This window comes from Aphelocoma coerulescens, chromosome 11 (genome assembly GCF_041296385.1).
Source record: "Aphelocoma coerulescens isolate FSJ_1873_10779 chromosome 11, UR_Acoe_1.0, whole genome shotgun sequence".
In the NCBI taxonomy this organism is placed as follows: Eukaryota; Metazoa; Chordata; class Aves; order Passeriformes; family Corvidae; genus Aphelocoma; species Aphelocoma coerulescens.
In genome coordinates this window covers 6,257,668-6,276,320 of record NC_091025.1, presented here as the reverse complement: position 1 = coordinate 6,276,320, position 18,653 = coordinate 6,257,668, and the positions used below count along the sequence as shown (strand labels likewise).

Sequence of the window (18,653 nt, the reverse complement as noted above, 5' to 3'; positions counted from 1 at the left end):
GTTTTGAAAAGCAAAAGCAGGGAGAAAGTTGAAAAAATACTATGTTTTTAAATTTCTGATTTTTACCTTTTCAATATATTAATCCCCAATTCCAGGCCAATCTAATCTGCTTAACTTCTACTTCAGCAAGTATTTTCGGGGCTTCATTTTTTTTTTTTCTTTTGGACTTGAAGTACAGATGCCTCTTTTCTGTTCTTGGAATCAGTAGCAGAAGCCTAATGTGTGACACCAGGAGGAAAAGCATTACCTGAGTGATACCATGTGGACTTGAATCCTTGTCCCCGAGAGGACAGTAGCTGACAGCTTGTGGTCTAGTCTGTTGAACTACTTGATTATTATGTTTTTTGACCACCTTATGTGCCTGTATTTGTAGCATTCTTGTCCTTTTACCCTTGGGAGAGACAGGAGAATGTTTCAGCTGAGGAAAGCAGAGGCAAAGTAAACCCAACTATGCACACCACTTCTGTAGTAAGTAAATAGCTTTGAACTGCACAGCTAAAGAGAAATTGTTCTGGAGTTCTATTGCATAATGCAAGGCAGCATCATCTTTCTCAAGTCTCTGACCATCAAAGAGAAGAAAATATTTACCCAGTGGGGCAAAATGAATTCCAGAATGATGTGCACCTTGTGAGGGTAAAAAAACTCTTTGTAGCAAAGTTTGGTTTAGCATTTTCTGACTCCAATAATTGATACTTCCTATGGAGATTGAACCTGTTGAAATTTTAGTTGTGTTTATTTTGCTGTCCTGATAAGTCTGGCTGGAATGGGACAAAAGGAATTTGAGTGATACTCTGTTTAAACCAAACCTGTAAGGTAGTTGTAGCAGGCACTAGAATGGGTACTAGCAAAATAGAAAACAGATGTAGGGAGGAAAGTGCCAGATGTAATGAAACAGAGATCAGATGGATCACTTGAGCTTGGGAGACAATGGGAGACTCTTCCTGGCTTCCTTCTGTGCTGACTTGTGTGCTGCTTTCCTTTCATTCCTCCAGCAGTGCTCATGGTATAACCTTGTAATCCCAGGTGGTCCCTGTTGCAACCACCAGCTACTTGGTTCTGTGATGACTTTAGTGAGGAAAACAGGCTTTTTGTTCATTTTGTTCTGAGATTTGGAGTTTCAAAATATCTGGAAACAGGGATCTTAAAGCTGAAAATATTGAGAAGGGTTGGTTTGCTGATGCCTAAGGTTAATTTAACCTTCAGGTTAACCTATTGTTTTTTGGGATATTGTGTCCTCTTCTAGGTGAAAACTTGGCTTTAGGTATATACAGAATTTCTTTTGAAGACACAGAATCATAGAATGGTTTGTGTTGGACCTTAAAACCCATTTCATTCCAACCCCCTACCATGAGCAGGGACACCTTCCACTATCCCAGCTTGCTCCAAGCCTTGTTCAGCCTGGCCTTGGACACTTCCAGGGATGGGGGTTCCACAGCCTTTCTGGGCATCCTATGCCAGGGCCTCACCACCCTCACAGGGAAGTGCATTTATGTTATACACTGGTAAAGTCTTATTGTATAAAAATATGTGTAGACTGATCTGTTATTTTCTGTAGTTATTTTATACTCTTTTTTATATCACCTGCTGTGAAAAATAGATTTTGTTGGATTAATATGTGCCAGAATCAAGTTAGCTGTTTTTTATAGAGTATTTACTGATTTTTTTTCCTATTGGTATGGTATGTAAAAAATAGCATGTATCGAGAGTAGCACTTACTCTACCTTTTATTTCATGAGTTACCTAAGTTTCACCATCAAAATCAAAGCAAAAAGATACCTGTTAACCTTAACACTGCCTTGAGTAGTTTCATTGCATTATATAAAGCTGTGCATTACCCAGTGTATGTTTTTAGCAGAACCACCAACTCACAAATGCTACTTTTGGCACTAAATGTTGTGCTCATCCATCCCTTTTGATGATTTGTATTCACTTTGGGGTTATAATGTTAAACAAGGGAATCAGATGAGTTTCATAACACATTTACTGTAACATGATACTGTGAACTGAACTTGCTATTATTTATCTTCTTTTATATTTTCTCTTGTTCCAGCATAAAGCCAAGGTAGAAGCAATGACCTTAGACCTTGCTTCTCTTCAGAGTGTGCAGCACTTTGCTGAAGCATTCAAATCCAAGAATCTGTAAGTACTCAGAGAATTATATGTAATAATTTCTTGTTATTTTAATGTCTTTATCAGCTGAGCACAGTTGGCAGAATCACCATAGTTGGACGGATCACCAACTGCAGTTAGTGAATAATCTTTTCACAGGAATTTTTTTCAATGTAAATTAAAGATCATTTGTTTTCATACTAAAATAAAAAAAATTACAGGTCTCTTATTATTTGATGTGTAGCCCCAGTTTTAAAGGGCTTTTTTACACTGTGGCTATTGAAAAAGACCAAAGGTGAATTGCATAAAACCAGCTCAGACAACTTTTAACAGTTTTGCAGTGGTTTGGGAGAGGTCAGGGATGAACAATTAGTGCACTGCTTGTCTTACTTTGTTTTCTAACCTTCTCCCTCTCCTTTTTGTTTTCAAACATCTTAAAAAATATAGCCCTATGAGCCAGACAGCTCCATTTTCCAGACCTGTATGTGGAACAGTCCATTAAAAAAAAAAAAAAAAAAAAAAAAAAAAAAAAAAAAAAAAAAAAAAAAAAAAGGGCGAGGTTGTAATAATGACATCACTTAACAACAGACAAACTTATATGGAGATAACCAGGTTATATTCCAAGTGATTTGTTTAATTCAGCTCAAACAGAGCAATGAATCTCTGAATTGAAGAAATTATTTGAAAGCTTTTATGTTCCAACTCTTCACAATAAATTCCACACTTTGTGCTTTTATTCACAGTTTGACCCATTGATTGTTGTTAGTATTCAAACTTAACTTTTTTTCTGCAAATATTTCTGTAACTGATATGCATCTTACTGTTCTTCTCAAGAGAATATGACCTCTTAGACAGCTTTGAAAATACATTGTCGTAGAGAAAATACATAACAAAGAGTGTTTTTTTCACTTTTGAAACACTGCCAAAGCTAAATCTCACAAGGATAGACAGATGACATTTTAGTACTTATAGGTCTTTTAGATTCAAGGAATTGTCAAAACTAACTTCTGACAGAAGTTCCTTTACTGCCAAAATCCTTAGTATCAATATTTTCTTATCATGTCATCTTCATGTACTAAAATTTCTTGAAAGACAAATCCTTGCAGTATTGCTGCTTTAGTGCTAACTTGGTTTTGTAGTGTGAGAGTAATAAGTGTTTTAATTTAGAACCTTGATGCTTTTAATATGCTACATTTCTTTAAATGTATGGTGCAGTGCAAAGTCAAAACCACCTTTCTTCCAAATGCAGCTCTTAACATGATTTGTGTGTCGTAGATCATACCATGGTTGTCCTAGCTAGTCCATGAGGTATGTGTGTTCGTAAACCCTTGGAAGTGAACATGCTTAAATCAATTTTTGCTGGAGAACTTAGGAAATGAGAAGATCTAGAATCAGCGAAACCTGTTTTGTTTTTGTTGGCATACCATTTTACCAGTGTAGCTCTGTTAAGCTGGATTGTCAGTGATGGACAGGTTTTACTAATGTTTCACTCTCATTTTATTTGGAAAGACATTTAGTAATAGACTGCATCTAAAGCCTCTGCCTTGCCTTCAGGCCTTCCTGTCTTAAATAAGTGCTCAGATGTGCCTGTGTCTGGCAGAACTAGTCCAAGCATGATGTGAAAGTCTATGTTCCGTATCTGTTGTGAGACTTGTGGGGTTTTGACCAAAATGAATTTCCAGTTATGTTTTGTTTAAAGTCTGGGGCTGGATGAAAACCAGACCCTACACACTGCCTGTAGCAGTGGATCTTTTATCTGATGCAGATACCAAGGAGCTACCTTACAATCATCTGCACTGGCAGCAGGATGGACTGGAAGACCTATCTATTTTTTTGTGATTTAACTATGTCTGGATAAGGTTGGAAAAGCAATTATGTGGCAGAGGCATCTTATTGCTGCAGTGGTGGGCTGATGTGTTTTCCAGCTCTAATGAACACTAATGACCTTCGTCTCCTTGTTGGCTTGTTTTGCCACAGTGTCCAGAGGCTTTTGTCATGTTGGGGACTCCTTTGCACCAGTGGCTTTATGAGCAACTGGAATCTTCCAGGCTCCAATGACAGACTGAGCCTTGTTCTTTATGCTTGGGCCAGTCTTGTCAGTTGGCAGCCAAACTTTCTGTAAAGGGGTCGATATCCCTGTGGGAAAAGCACATTGTGATGGAGTTCCCCCCTTTCCCATGATGGACCTGTCACTCTTAAGGAAATACCTTAAGAGAATTTTCTTTCTCTTATGAATTTCTCAACAATAAAGTAGTAGGAAAAGCAAATAAAGTGTTTGTTTTTGTTTCTGTTTTTCTCCAAACGAAACCATAACTTGAGCTCTGAGTTGTATAGACCTTGGTTTCTGGGAAAAACTACAGTACTTCTAAAATGTCAAGGAGAAATTTTGTATCAGTGCACACATTTTAATAAAGACCTGTATTTTATTTCTCACAGCACTTAATGTGAAGAGGCCTTTAGTATTCAGTGGTGAACATCTTAACCTTCTCTGTGCAAGTAGTGATACTCTCTGTTTAGTTTCTCCAGTCCACTGCTGGTTTCTGGGACACTGGTATTTTCCAGAAGCTGTTGGTCTTGGTGACACATGACCTAATAACTGAAAATTTATAAAATAGATAATAGATAGGCATGCCTTCTGAAATTCTGCTTTTCTGGCACACTTTGTGGCTCTAGGTACTATTTTTTGTCAGCAGATGTAAGGATGTACTCATAGTCACATCACAACCTGGGACCCTGTTCTTCCCTGGTTGATAACAATTGGAAAATAGTCTTGAAGAACAGATCTCCTCCTGGATGAGAAAACTGAAATGGAACAACTCCAGAAAAAGGATCCCTAAATTGCATTAAAACCTCTTGCAGCTGGGGAAGCTGGGTGTGCTTGTATTGCAGAGAGCAGAGAGGAAATTGCTGAAATTGTGAACTCCTGCCTTAATCAAATAAGTTGTAGAGAAAAAAAAAAAACTCTTGAATGTGCTTGGGAATCTGAGAGATTGTGGAACCTATGTGAAGAATGAAGAAATGTCATTCTCTGCTCAGCAGGAATTTAATGGGGCTGGTTGCACACAGGAAACAAATGATGCAACAGAGGGAGCCTTGAGAAAAACATAAATAATAAACGGGAGGAAAGAGTTACTCTGAAAAGAAATATTTAATAGGAATTGGAATAGTAATTTAAAGCTAAGAAGTCCTCCTTGAAAGTAAAAGTCAGATGATTCATCTATTAAGTTATCATACTTCTGAGATTTGGTAGAAATCTTTTATTCCTGTTAGGATTTGTTAGGTGTTGCAGACTTGTCCACAGATAAAATCTGAGCTCTGAATATATAAACACTGGTAAATGATGCCATGTTCCTATGAATATATTCTAGAAAATCCTTCATCCTCACAGAAAAAAAGATTTTTTTTTGTTTGTATTATCTATACCCTTGAGTTGATACAGCTGTTTCTCTTTCTGAGACATTTTTATCCATGCAGTTTCAAATAAAACTTTGGGCAGAAGGGTTTTGCAGATTATTTTAGATCCTGCAGTTCTGTGATTGCAGCACTCAAACTTTCTCTAGGAGCAGGACAGTGCCTTCCAGTTTTTTTGTTTGCTCTCACAGTTAGGAGGATTCTGTGGGCAAAATAAGCTAAAAACCTTAGTTAGTTGAATCTCCCAAAGTCAACTTTGGGAGAAGACAGAATAAAACAATATTGCTGTTTAATGTTTGATTTACCTCTTACTCTGTTGTAGCACAGCCTGAACACAGTGTGGCTAACACATAAAATGGATGTCCAATAAAAAATTGGGCTCAATGATTCCTAGCACAATTTTTTTTTTCAGAGAAAGCCAGCTGTCTTTTAGTATTTAGTATTTCTGGCTTGTTTTCTGCAGATACATTCCCCACTGGATATTTCCACTAGGAGTGAATGAACTCCATCTTCCTTCCCTGTGAAGGCAGTACTAGGGTTAGGATGAAAATGGGAAAAGAGTTCTCAGTGCACCTAAATGGCTGGATTTGTTCAAGTTGCTTCTTTTATATGTATCAAGTCTTTCCCCTCTGCTGGTTTCCAGCTCAGGCAGTTCATTGAATGCCTCTGTTATGGAAAGTCAAATAAATGATCTGTTTATAATAATGTTCTGGGCTAAGATGGATTTGGCATGAGCTGATTTTTGTGCAGCTGGCAGAGGCAGACCAACCAATCTTTCATATTAGCGTTTTGGAATTAAGAAACACAGAATTGAATCTGCTATTCATTGAGTGGGCACAATGTGAGGAATTATGGTTGGTATTAATCCCCCTTATAGACAAAATGACAGTCCTCCTGTGATTGTATGGAACACAGCATTGCAATCTAGTCAGGGTGAGTGTTGGATAGTTCAGGGTCTATAGAATTGGTGTTTGTGCAGGAGTGTAGACTTGTGGATGTGGAACTTTGGTATCTATTTCTCAGTTTGATCATCACACACTTGACTGAAACCTGCATGCTTTCACTGGGGGACAGCACTGATGTTTCAGTTCTAAAACTTCCAATATAGGACCTGTTGTTGATATTTACAGCCGTGGTGTCATGGAATTTGCCTGGTCCTCATCATAAGAACACTTCCATGATCAAAACAGTCAGCAGGCAGGAGTGAGCAATAAAGTTAGAGATGAAATTTAATGTGCATTTTTAGTTTTCAGTGGTGCATGGTGCCACTTGGTTTGAATTAAAGTTATCTTCTGCCAAACAGTATGACTTTAATTTAATGTTCTCAATGTTCGAGGAAAAAACCCTGAAATCATCCTGAAAAAACTTGAATTACTTTAAAGATATGAAATAATGTTTGCCAATAGTGCTACTGCTTAGAATTTTCTGAATTGGTAGGAGGAATTCACAATTATGCAGGACTTCCAGATGTAGATCTTCACTGCAGTTACATTTCTATACTTTAAAACAGGAATTTTTTTTTGGTGGTAAGAATTGGCAAATGCTAACAGTTTATTCACTAATGATGTGTGTAGAAATATGGAAAAGACAGCAGTTATGAATTATGGTTCTCCATTTGGAAGTTTAGTCTCTTCTTATTTTCCTAACCAGACTCAAAATGGAGCAGACCAGGTTTTCAGCTGGCCTCCTTAGCTGAGGCCCCAAGCTCTGTAACTGCATTCATTTTTCATACTGCAAGCAGAAGTGTGCTGAAACCTTGCAGGTGCAATTAAGATTTTGGAGCCCGATGAAAAGTCAATCCAGAATATGGTTTTTCTGCATTTTCATATATTATAACTGACATATTGCAGGTGTGTTATTTTTAATTCCAATTGAACGACAATTAAATCATAGATACTGTGTGATAAATTCTAGGCATACCTGAGAATACATATGTAAAAATGGTATCTGCTTAGCAAGTTGTTACAAATATAACTTAAAGGATCTGGAAAAAATGAATATATGATTCAGAAAAATTATCAGTGATGCCATTATGCCAATATGTTTAATGGTTCTGTAGTTGATGTATCTCTATCATGATTGTTGCCACTTCTTATTGGCTTTCCAAAACTGAACATATTTTAAAGTACTGTACAATTCTGTTAACTCTTTGCCATTTACAGAATTACTTTTTGTGAATTAAAACTAGTGACAGTTGAGATTTTACATTCGTCTTCTCAACTTAGAGTACAGGTGGCATTCTGGCAGTGCTACTGAGGCACAAACTTCTGGACAGCATTGTGCATTTTGAGATATCAAAAAATACCCACATTGAATTAAGTATTGAAACATGCATAGTTCAGAAGTTACTGTTGCAGACAGCACATATCTTAAATTTAAATAAGATCAAAGGCTGACTACGTTTGAAACGTACATAATAATATTAGGGTAAAACTTCTTTTTTTCTCTTTGTGGTGATGCTGTGCCTTATTAAAGCCTAGGGATTGGTTTTCTGCATAAATAGTTTTTCTTTTTCTTCTTTCTTCTGTTTTTAAGCTCTCGTACGCAATTACCCCTTTGTGGTAGCATGTGTCAAGTCATGTGGATCCAAAAACTATTTCCAGTATTTTATAAATTAAAAATCAAAAATCTCAGAAGCTTAAGCCCTTCCCCCTTTTCCTGGAGGCAGAGATCCCGATGTTTTCATCAGATCACCTTTCCTTTAATCTGCTCTATCGTGGAAATATCTCCTGCCTCAGAATATTTTTAGGTTTTTTTAAAGTAAAATCCATATTACTTCACCATAACTTTACATACAGTTACATCTACAAAATTTGAAGTGTTTTTACACATTACTAACAGGAAGATTTTGTTAGGTGTTTGTTACGTAGTCTTATGACTATAACTGTGCTGTCCAAAATTTACAAACCTGACACTTTGGACACTTTGTACTCACTTCACTCTACCCTAATGAAGAAACCTTGATAACCCTCCAGGGACTTCCTGCTCAGCACCCTGGTTGTTCTGGTGCCCATTTGCAGCCACATGTCTGTGCCTAAATCTAGGCTGAGTCTAAGATGGCTTGGGGCTCTGCCTTCCTAAAAAATTGCCACAAGATGCAGCAGCTGTGAAAGCTCTTTTGAGCATCTAAATAAGTAAAATATGTATGATTAATATGATTGATTAAAACATATTTTTATATTTTTGAGCATTATGGCTTAATGAGTTTTGAGAAGCTCTGTGTGCTTAATTGATGTTGCCTTCTAAAATTTTTGAATTATAAGGCAGAAGTAACTATTTAATTACATATACATTAAAATATATTTAGCCTATTCAGTTAAATGCTTTCTAGGGGAGATAATTAAAACACAGAAGGCAGAGTCTTCTGGCACCTGGGTAGGGAAGCCTTGCTGCTGGCCTGAGACTGGCCCATGTGTCTTCATCTTAGAATCCAGAAATTTGTGTAATAGACTGAAAAGGTTGTATTTCTTTATTAGCTGTTCCCCCAAATCCCAGAGGATGTCAAAGTACATTAATTTCCATCATGACATGGAATCTTTCAGATCTGAATGGCAGCACACAGCTGCTATAGGGGCTTTCTGAATTCTGTTACAGCTCTATAGTCTCTGAGCGAAGCAGAGGAAAAAGTCATTGGCAAGTGAAATGCTCAAAATCCATGAGGTGTTTTATTCTTTGAATGATCAACCATGGTCCCAAAAACATTTTCCAAGGGTTTAGCTGTTTTCAATTGAAAATATCACAAATATGTAATAAAAGTAGTAATTGACCTTTTTTTTGGGGAGTTGTAGCTTTCTTTTTCTAACAAGTCCTTATTGTGTGCAAATGAAATTTGTATGTTTAGAAGTACATGCAGAAACAACAAATCATTCCATGGTTATTGCAAAAATGAATGTTTCTTTATGTCTGGCTTATGCTTGTTTGTAACTGTGTGTGTATATGTGTAAATAATGATTTGCTGCCTGAGTTTGAAAAAGATGCACCACTTTGAGGTAGCAAGTGGGCTGCTGAATGAAAATTAGCAGATTCTGGATATTTTCATTGCTGCTCTCTCTTATTAATTTCTGAAAGTGCAGAATGATGTGGGGTTATTTTAGTTGTTGTCCTCTCTCTGTATATATAAAAAAAACAATAAAGGGAAAACCATGACTAATGGATGTTTTCTGTTTAGTTCTAAATCAGTTGAGACCTCTGTTCCTTCTCCAAACATTTATGAAATTGTACACTGAAGATTTGAGAGAGGTAATGAATAATGATTGAGGGGTGGTTGACCTATATGGCAGTATGCAGATGATGTATTAGGAAGGCACAGGAGCAGCTGCTCATGATAATTCCCATGTATGTGTTAGGAAGGAAGAATCAGAGCAGTTTCAGTCCACTGCCATTAATCTGTTAGAAGTGGGGCAAAAGTATTTGCTGATCAACAGTGTCAAATCCTGCAAAGAAATCCAGTAGGATGAACTGCAGAGAATTTTCCTTGCTCCTAGCAGGAGATCATCCATCAGGGCTCTAAGTCCTGTGTTAGTGGCTTGCCTTCAATGAAGCCTGTCTGACAAGGATCCACATTTCTGTCAGCTGGCAGTGGGCAATATGGGTATTTTTGCTGACCTTTCAGCCAATATTTTAGAAAAAGGGAAGTTAGACATTAAGTATTTGTTTGCAAAATTCATTGAGTTAAGCAGTGCTTTTTTTTTTTTTTTCTTTTACACTGTACAAGTAAATATTTAAATATTTTTTGTGTCAGTATTAGATTATACATGGTTCTGAGTTTTCCTGCTTCTGCCTGAACCCTGATTTAAGTGATTTTCTTGTTGCTTGGTTTCCTGCCAGTACTGCTTGTAAAACTGAGGGGGATTTCTGGAGATGGTTGTTTAATTCACCCGTTTTCTGGAAAGCCATAAGCTTATCTTGCCTGTTGGATATTCCCTTTGTGTATATAGGCATTCCCTCATGGAAAGAAGTACAACTTTCTAACTTTCAGAGAAAGCAACATGGGTGTTCAGGGTTATGGGGTGGAAAAGTTTGGTGGGCTGTGACTTTGCTTCTTTGTGGAAGAGAAGTCACAGCTCTGCCTTCTTTACTGGCCGTGACAGAGGTCTACAGTTGCTTATGGGACTTTGGGGATATGGTGAGGCCTTTTCTGTTGAATTTCTGTGTAATTCCAAACAGTGTGAACTTTTCAAATCGCTTGAGAAGTGCCCCAGATGGTGTGACATTCTGCTTCATGGGAAGATTTGAAAGTATTCCCTTTGCATACTCTCTGGTTAACTATTTCATTACGTTTGAAATGGGAGAACACCAAAGCCAAGAACTCTGTTGACATTTTGGTGGTGTTTGTTTAACCTCCTAGTGCACAGGCTACATTTGTTGAAAAATATTATTCTTACCTTTGCAAATCATCAGTAATTAATTCCCTTGGAAATATCTACTGCTGCACACAGCCAGCTTGGGAGGCTGCTGACAGATCATAGTTTTACATCAGGTGCTAACAAATTGATTATTAAATTTCATAACTAACTGATTTATAGCAACAATTTAATTTCTGTATCTCTCTAATGTATTCACTTACTGTATTTTCAAATAGTGCAGAGGAGTTGGATTGCTCAGTTTTTTCTAATGGTGAATTGTGCACAGCATGTGAGATCTGAATGACTTCCCCAGTGCAAAGGTTAGTAAAGTATCACAGGCTTGTGAAGTGCACAGAATATCAGCTGCATTTCAGCTCAGATATTCACATTTGAGACTGTCCTGGCTAATTCTAAGTGCTTTTTAACTTTCACTAAATTGTAGCTACACTTAGCAGCACGGTGAGGGTTTTCTGGGATTGCTGTGTACCTTGCAGTTGGAGCAGTGAGTTCCTGAGTCTCAATCAGGCTGTGAAGGATTAGAAGCAGTGACTACCTGTTACAATGGAGCAGATCATGCTCAGTCCCAGTGCCCACCTAAATGGTACTGGAAGCCCACGTTAGGTCCCTTGGTGGGGTGTAAGTCACTGCTTAAAGACATTTTAAGGAGACATAGAGGCAAATTTTCATAACACTCTGCAGGGTCTTTGCTGTAGTGTTTCCAAAAATATCTAATGGGCATCGTGGTTAGAGGGAGCACTTGGTCACGTTGATACCAGGAGTAAACACTATGGAGAATTTGCTTTGCTGCTGATATCCTTTGTTGGCCTGAGCTGTGCCTTTGATGTAGAATTACAAACTATTTTAAACCGAGGGGGGATTTTTTTTTTTCCTTGGGCTCAGGAGGAAGCCTCATGCAGATTGCAGCAATGTTTTTAATGAACTTGTGATATCAAGGTCATAGTTCTGCTATCACTTGAAAATACTCCTGTCATAAAGCAAAGCTGCAGTGCCAGATGTGTGGTGTGAATTGTCACGTATCTTAAAAATTTTGTCCCTGCATAATGATACGTTCAGTGACACAGAGCTCTGCACCATTGAGATTAGAATCTGTCATCTGTGGCTGAAATTCATAACTGCACAGTGGCTGTTACCCAGGTAATCTCATTCATTTCCTGGTGTGCAAATGGCCAGGTCACAAAAACTTAGATGACAATTTTCAGTAATTGGACCTTTGTTAGCAGTCTGACGAGAGACACCGATAGCTTAATGGATGTGGATCCAAATCCGAGAGGTGGCTTTTTTTCTGAGCTGAAATGAAGCAAAACATCAGTATCTATTCATGAAACCCTTTAAGTTTCTTTTCTGTGGAATTATCTAGGAAAAAATTCTTTTTTATTTAGCATTTAAAACCCCTAGTGCTAATTAAAAATAAAGGAATTCTAAAAGGGAATCTGATACTAACTTTTCAGTGTGATAACTGTTCAAGATGTTTCTGTTTTTATTTTGGTATTTCTTCACAGATTTTTTCTAATAGAATATTACAAATAATGTTAATTTTACAGTCTCTTAAATTTGAATTACTTTTACATTGGAAAAATGAGAAATATGCTTTGAAAAATACAAATCTCATAAAATGGACTGAAGCATAATTTTATTTCTTTTATAAAATCCAGTTAAATGGCCTAACAATTAAAAAAAGACTAAATTTCATGGTATTATAATTATAGAATCTTCTTTTAATTAATTGAGCTGACAGATTTAGGTATAGAGTGTGTATTTCCCCTCAGGTAGTTATTGTGTAATTAATAATATTGAAGGATACTACAGTTTGAATAGGTGGAATATGGTTTTGGTTCATATGTGAATCCTTTCTGTCTGTGATTTGTTACTTCATAGTGCACATTACAATTATGAAATAGAGTGACGATCTTTTCAAAAGTGTCATATTTGTTTTGGAGGGAATGGTGATGGTATTTTTGGTATTGCTGCTGCATTTGTGTGCTGCAGTTCTCATACAGGAGGCTTTTGTACCAAAAACTGCATCTGTGTTGGAGAAACTTGTTCCTTTTTCCCCCAGCAGATGTACAAATCTGTAAATTAATTCTTGCTAGAGATTTTCATAAAGTCTCATAAGAGGTGATGAATCATCCAAAGTTCCATGCCCTCTTAAGCTTCAAGCAGCTTTGTTTTCCTCTGGGCAGATGCATCTCAAAACAGGCAAAATGAACTCTGGTTTAAATAATTTTGATAAAAACGTACCTCAAAAGATCTGTTACCTTCTAAAGAATAGGATCCTGCACAACTCAGTGAATATCCTGCTTGTGCTGAGTGAGGCTGCAAAGATCAAAAAAAGGACTGCTTTTTTTTTGCCATTTGATTTGAACAGAAAGAGAGAACTTTGCCTTTGTAAGGACAGTCCCTGTTTATCTTCAGTTTCTTTGGTGGATGCAATATGTATGCACAGATATTCTGTGTACGGGTGTCACTGACCAAAAGGCAAATCAGAAATCCAGCACTTCAGAACCTCGGTCTCTCAAAGTGCACAGATGTTTCACTCTGCTTCTGGAGCTTTTAGTAAAATTCTCCAAGTTGGCAAAGGAATAGATACCAGATTGTTAACTTATTAAAGCACACTACACTGGTAACTTCCCAATGGGCTGGAAGTCAGAATCTATTTTAATAAGAAAATACAGCCTACTCTTTATGTCAATCCTTATTCATTTATTTCAGTATTCAGCTAAGGTGTGTTTGATTCCCCCTGAAATGTTCTTTTGAAAACTGAGCTATCAGAATCTGGTGCTTTCAAACATGCCTGAAGGAATATAATTACTTAGGTTTGTTTGACAATCTGGAGCTTCCTGTTTCACATTATTTTCCAGGATTCCTTTTGCAGATGCTCAGAGTTGCAGTATATATGTCCTTCAATCACGTGGGGAAATGTTCTGACTCTGTCTCCTGCCATCCTTTGTGTGTAGGGCTGTGAGGAACTACTTGAGAAGAGCAGAGGGCAAGCAGTTATTTTTCATAGTTGTGCTTCATTTATTATCTTCAGAATTAGAGTTTATGTTCAGTGTTGATTTTGTCTCATGGGATTGCGGTGAAGACATAATTGGCTGGAATGGGCTAAACAAATGTGACAGATCTTAATATTCTGGTGTTGGGACATCACAAGTATTAGTGCAGGAATTTTTGGCTGTCATTATTTTGTGTGACTTTTCCAAATTAAATACACCAGGGCGAGGGATGCCAGATGCAGGCTCTCAAACCTGAGGTTCTCAGCTCAGGTAGAGCTTGCTGAGGTCTGCTGCATCAGGCTCTGACTCAAGGACAAGAACACAGTGCTGGTGCCAAGGTTTCCTCAGAGATGATGCAATCTAGCAAATACAGATCCATCTGAGGTCGGAGGACCAGAGACTTTGCTGTGTTTCGTAAGGGTTTGGAAAGAGACAAGAAAGAACAGAAAGGGCATTTGTCCTTGATCTTGCTCTGGAGGTTGGGAAGGCTGCAAGCTGTAGTATCCTGAGATTACACTGGAGACCTCAAGGAATTTGAAGTTTTCTGGACCTGTTTTTTGAATGAGAGAGGTATGTGCCAGCCTAGGTTATTTTCTAGCTTGCTTTGGTAGAATCTTACCCTTTCATTTCAAGTTCCTTTATCATGACATTTCTGTTTAAACTGGGTTAGTTGAGTTCAGTGAGGAAGGATTCTGTCTCAAGGATCTCATATGTATTGTGTGCAGATTTTCCACCAAAGATTACAGCTTATGGAGAATGTTTTTATTTTCCAACTCAGTCTTGCATTTTTTAACAGCATACTTCATCAGCTGCAGAAGTATAAAAGGTGTACATGTGCCTTATTGCATTGTGTCTTTATTTCTTAATCACTTGTCCCCTACCAGTTGTGCAGGTGTCATGAATAGATGTGTACCACATACAAGAAAGTGGTAGGAGTTGCTCCTCCCCCAGGAAAAGTTTCTTTTCTAAATGCTCCAGATGGAGACAGTTTCCCAATTAGCAATTGGGAGAGCAGTGATAGTGCTGTGTGGCATTTTGCCTTTTTCTCTGTACCCTTCCTCCAAGGGTGTGTCACTGTGGGGCTCAGCTGGACCCTGTGTGGGGCCACTGAAACCAACTGGAATCAGCTGTTCCCAGTATGGGGCAGCTCCTTCCCGCAGAAACCAGCCAGCCAAATCCCTCACACCTACACCCAAGGCACACCTGCCTCCCATTCACACAGGTAATTGCATGTATTTAACTGACATTTCTTTGTCCTGGTTTGGTTTTTTTTTAGGCCTCTCCACATCTTGATCTGCAACGCTGCTGTGTTTGGTGCTCCCTGGTCCTTGACGGAGGATGGCCTGGAGTCCACCTTCCAGGTGAACCACCTGGGACATTTCTATCTTGTCCAGCTTCTGGAAGATGTTTTATGCCAGTCATCTCCTGCCAGGGTTGTGGTGGTATCCTCTGAGTCCCACAGGTTGGTGAATGTTACCTTTGATTTCACTGGAATCTTTAATCCTTAGAGCATGAAACAGTTTGGGCAGAACCACAAAAGTTTCTGAAAATGAAGGTCCTTGCTCTTGAGCATTTGCCTTTGAATAACATTTTTAAAAATAGAAGCATTACTAATGCCTGTGGATGTTTCTGGATTTGGCTCTGTTGCTGGATAAAGCATGTTCTAGTTTTATAACAGCATGTAGATAATTTTTTTGATCATTCTTTGTGTGAATGCAGATTTTTGCCATGTTTTAGACCACACATTGATTTTGTGAGGAGATGGAATAATAATTGATTAAATCTGAATGGCATGACCTATATTGATTTGTCATTCAACAACTTCAACATCCTAGCAAGAAGAATGTGCAGTTATTTTAGCAGGAGAAACAATGCAATTAAAAACTGCTAGATGAAATCCAGTTGTTTTATAATGAGAAATTAGGGAATTCAATGCAGACATTAGCTGTATAATTGTAAAATGGGAAGTAGTGTAGTTAATACATATTACAAATCTGCCCATGCCTCTTTTGGTGAATTTTTTAATTAAAATGTTAGTTGCTCATCTTTTCTACTGCCAGGAAAAGTACAGTTGGCAAAAAAGATGTTGATGAGGTTTGCCTTATTTCAGATGTGCTTGTGTTTTTTGTGTTAATAACTGAAAAGATGGCTTTGATTTAAATAAAGTTCCTTGTGCAAAATGAATGCCCCAGTTCTGAATTTTACTGGGCACAAACCACTTACTCCTTGCTGATTTAGTTCAGGGACTGCAGGATTTAAACCTATAACATCCAGCTTTAAACATTACTGTTGATTTCTATTTCACTTTTGGTTTGTGTAGCAGCTCTAGCAAACCAAAAGGAAGAATGTGTGAGCGCCTTTTTTTTTTTTTTTCCTGTCTTCATATTTCTGAAATGTTTTAGTGACCCAGAATGAAGCTTATTTTTTTTAATCATGTTTCCATAAAATGTAACCCCAGGGACCTGGCAGAGAGAGACCAGCCAAGGGTCGGGCTGAAACCTTTATCACTTCCAAACACAGGGGCTTATGGTATAAATGACACACTGCAGATAGATTTACTTTTACCATTTTAAATTTATGATGGCTGAAATGAAAGGAAGCAATAGAAAATGCCAGTAATAATCCTCCCCACTGTTAAAAGACATGAAATGTCTAGTAATTAGGTGGTAACAAAATGTGGACATCCTTATCTTTGCAAATCACACCAGGTTTGTGAAAGCAAGTAGCAGAGTCCTGTTAGGAGTGAGGGCAGCTACTGCAGGGCAGGCAAGATAGCTCTAGAAATAAATCTGCCAACTCCAATCACTTGCCAGATGTGGAGGGCACAATGGGATACGTATAAATGAGCTGTTATTTAATGGGAGATTATGTTGAATTGTCAGCTGCTTGTTCCCCCTTGTAAGCTTGTATCTCTGATAGTATTTTAAATGACATCTTTGTTTTTCACTGCAGAGCCAGAGCTCACATCTTTGGATATCTTTATCTGTGTTTTTGAAACATTTTGGAAGTGCTCATTTCTAACTCGGTGAGATCAGCCAAGGTTTAGAGAAGCCCATCAGGAAATAAGTAATAGTCTATGTTGGAATAAAATAATTAACACAACTAGTAAATTTCCCTTTTGCTAAGGAGTCCAAATAACGTCTTATGGCTTATCTTATCACTTAAACTGATCATTGTAAATAAGTGTGCATTCCCCACATCCCAGTCTGTTTAATGGCAAGAAGTTTATGTAAGGAGTTAGTTAGATATTATTAGGTAGTCGTTCTTTCTGACCTACTTGAGAACTCTGAGCCTTAAACCATGTCGTAAAACAGAAGTGTTGGTATCTAATTACTTCCATAAACCTTGACTGGATCTTTTTGCTGAAGTCAAGACCCCCTGTTAGGGGAAAAATAAAGTCCCATATTTGCAGAAAATGCTATCCTGGGCTGCTCCAAGGCAAAATATTTATTTGCCTCTCTGGTTCTTTGTTCACTTCTAGTTACTTTTCTGGAATTAGCACAAATGAATTCTGCTTAAATTAAGCTTTTGGGTACTTTAAGCACATAATATTAAAATCAGAATAATAAGTAGGTTCCTTTCCTTCTGTCTTTATTTCTGTGTTGTTAATTTGATTGTACAACCCTTCTTCCCCCGAATTCAGTGAGACTGACTCACATAAGCACACTTGCAGGGCTGGACTCAAAATATGCCACCGTGTTTCCTTTATACAGTAACACACAAAGAGTTTTATTTATAGATTATTTTTGGTGTCAGAAGTGATTACTTGTGGAATGAATATAGGAAATTCCTCCCAGAATAGTCCTGTTAATTTCAGAGATGTATTTTATCTAACTGAAAATTATGAAAGAGAAATTTTGTTGTTGAAATTGAAGGGCTGATTCTGCAAGATACAGAACATCCTGGATTCCTCTTGAGTTCAAATACTGTATTGCTCTTCTCTGAGCATATTATAATTCTGCTCACAGAATGAATGTAGAAATTCCAGCTGATCTCTTCATTTCTGGCCATGAGATGCAAAATTAGTAAAGATATTTTAAAACATTTTTCTAGTGTGTACTATAATTATGTTTATCCCTGTTCTCCCCAGCTGATTCTGAAAACTGAGTATTAAAAAGAGCTTGCTAAATCCTTTTTATTTTTAGTAGCCCCTCTGAATGAAACATAGATCTGTAACTAAATGTAGTATTATTTTCTAATATTAAGATCAACCAGTAAATTAATAAATGAAACTGTAAGAACTCGGAGGGGAAATGCTTTATGGAAATTTTCTTTTCTTCATCTAAATGTCTTTAGAACATTCACTACTTTGTTTCTTTCCTTTTTTTTAATAACAAACAGCTGGTGTTTAATGACTCTGTCAGACCCAATTAAAAAACGTCAACTAGTTACTTTGATTTGTGTTCAGCCATGCCATGGGTATACTTAAAAACATTATACTCTGCCAGAACTCATTTTGGCTTTGTTTACATTTATCTTTTAAACATATAAGGCTATTGATGGCAAGTTACCAAGGTTATAACCCTCTTATATTCATCAATTTTTAATCTAAAAAAAAGCTTAAGAGGCAGCAGGACTCATCCATAGTTCCTTGAACACTTAAATGCAAGTGTGCTAGGTGTGAGCACTGGATGAAATGATCAGGGGATGGGAAGAAGGGGAAATGAAAAGATGCTGGGTTTCTCTGCTTCTAATGGAGAGTTATTTTATCCTACATTGTTTCCTCCAAGTTGATCCTGCTTTTATGGATCTATAGCAAAATCTGTTGGCTTTT

The 18,653-nt window shown here is 37.5% G+C and overlaps 1 protein-coding gene across 21 annotated transcripts in view; it reads left to right on the top strand.

Moving 5' to 3' along the window:
* Positions 1-18,653, top strand: part of WWOX (WW domain containing oxidoreductase) — a 487,168-nt gene that overhangs the window by 94,114 nt on the left and 374,401 nt on the right. For 19 of the 21 annotated variants that reach the window (XR_011154376.1, XM_069026684.1, XM_069026694.1 and 16 more), the window contains exons 6-7: positions 2,051-2,139; positions 15,156-15,341. Coding sequence is in view for 20 of the 21 variants with exons in the window: in XM_069026684.1 (XP_068882785.1) it covers positions 2,051-2,139; positions 15,156-15,341 (275 nt within the window). In the remaining variant the exon portion in view is untranslated. Of the gene's footprint in view, positions 1-2,050; positions 2,140-3,874; positions 4,352-15,155; positions 15,342-18,653 lie in introns of those variants that run through there. The other 2 variants (XM_069026704.1, XM_069026705.1) reach the window with 2 other exon arrangements.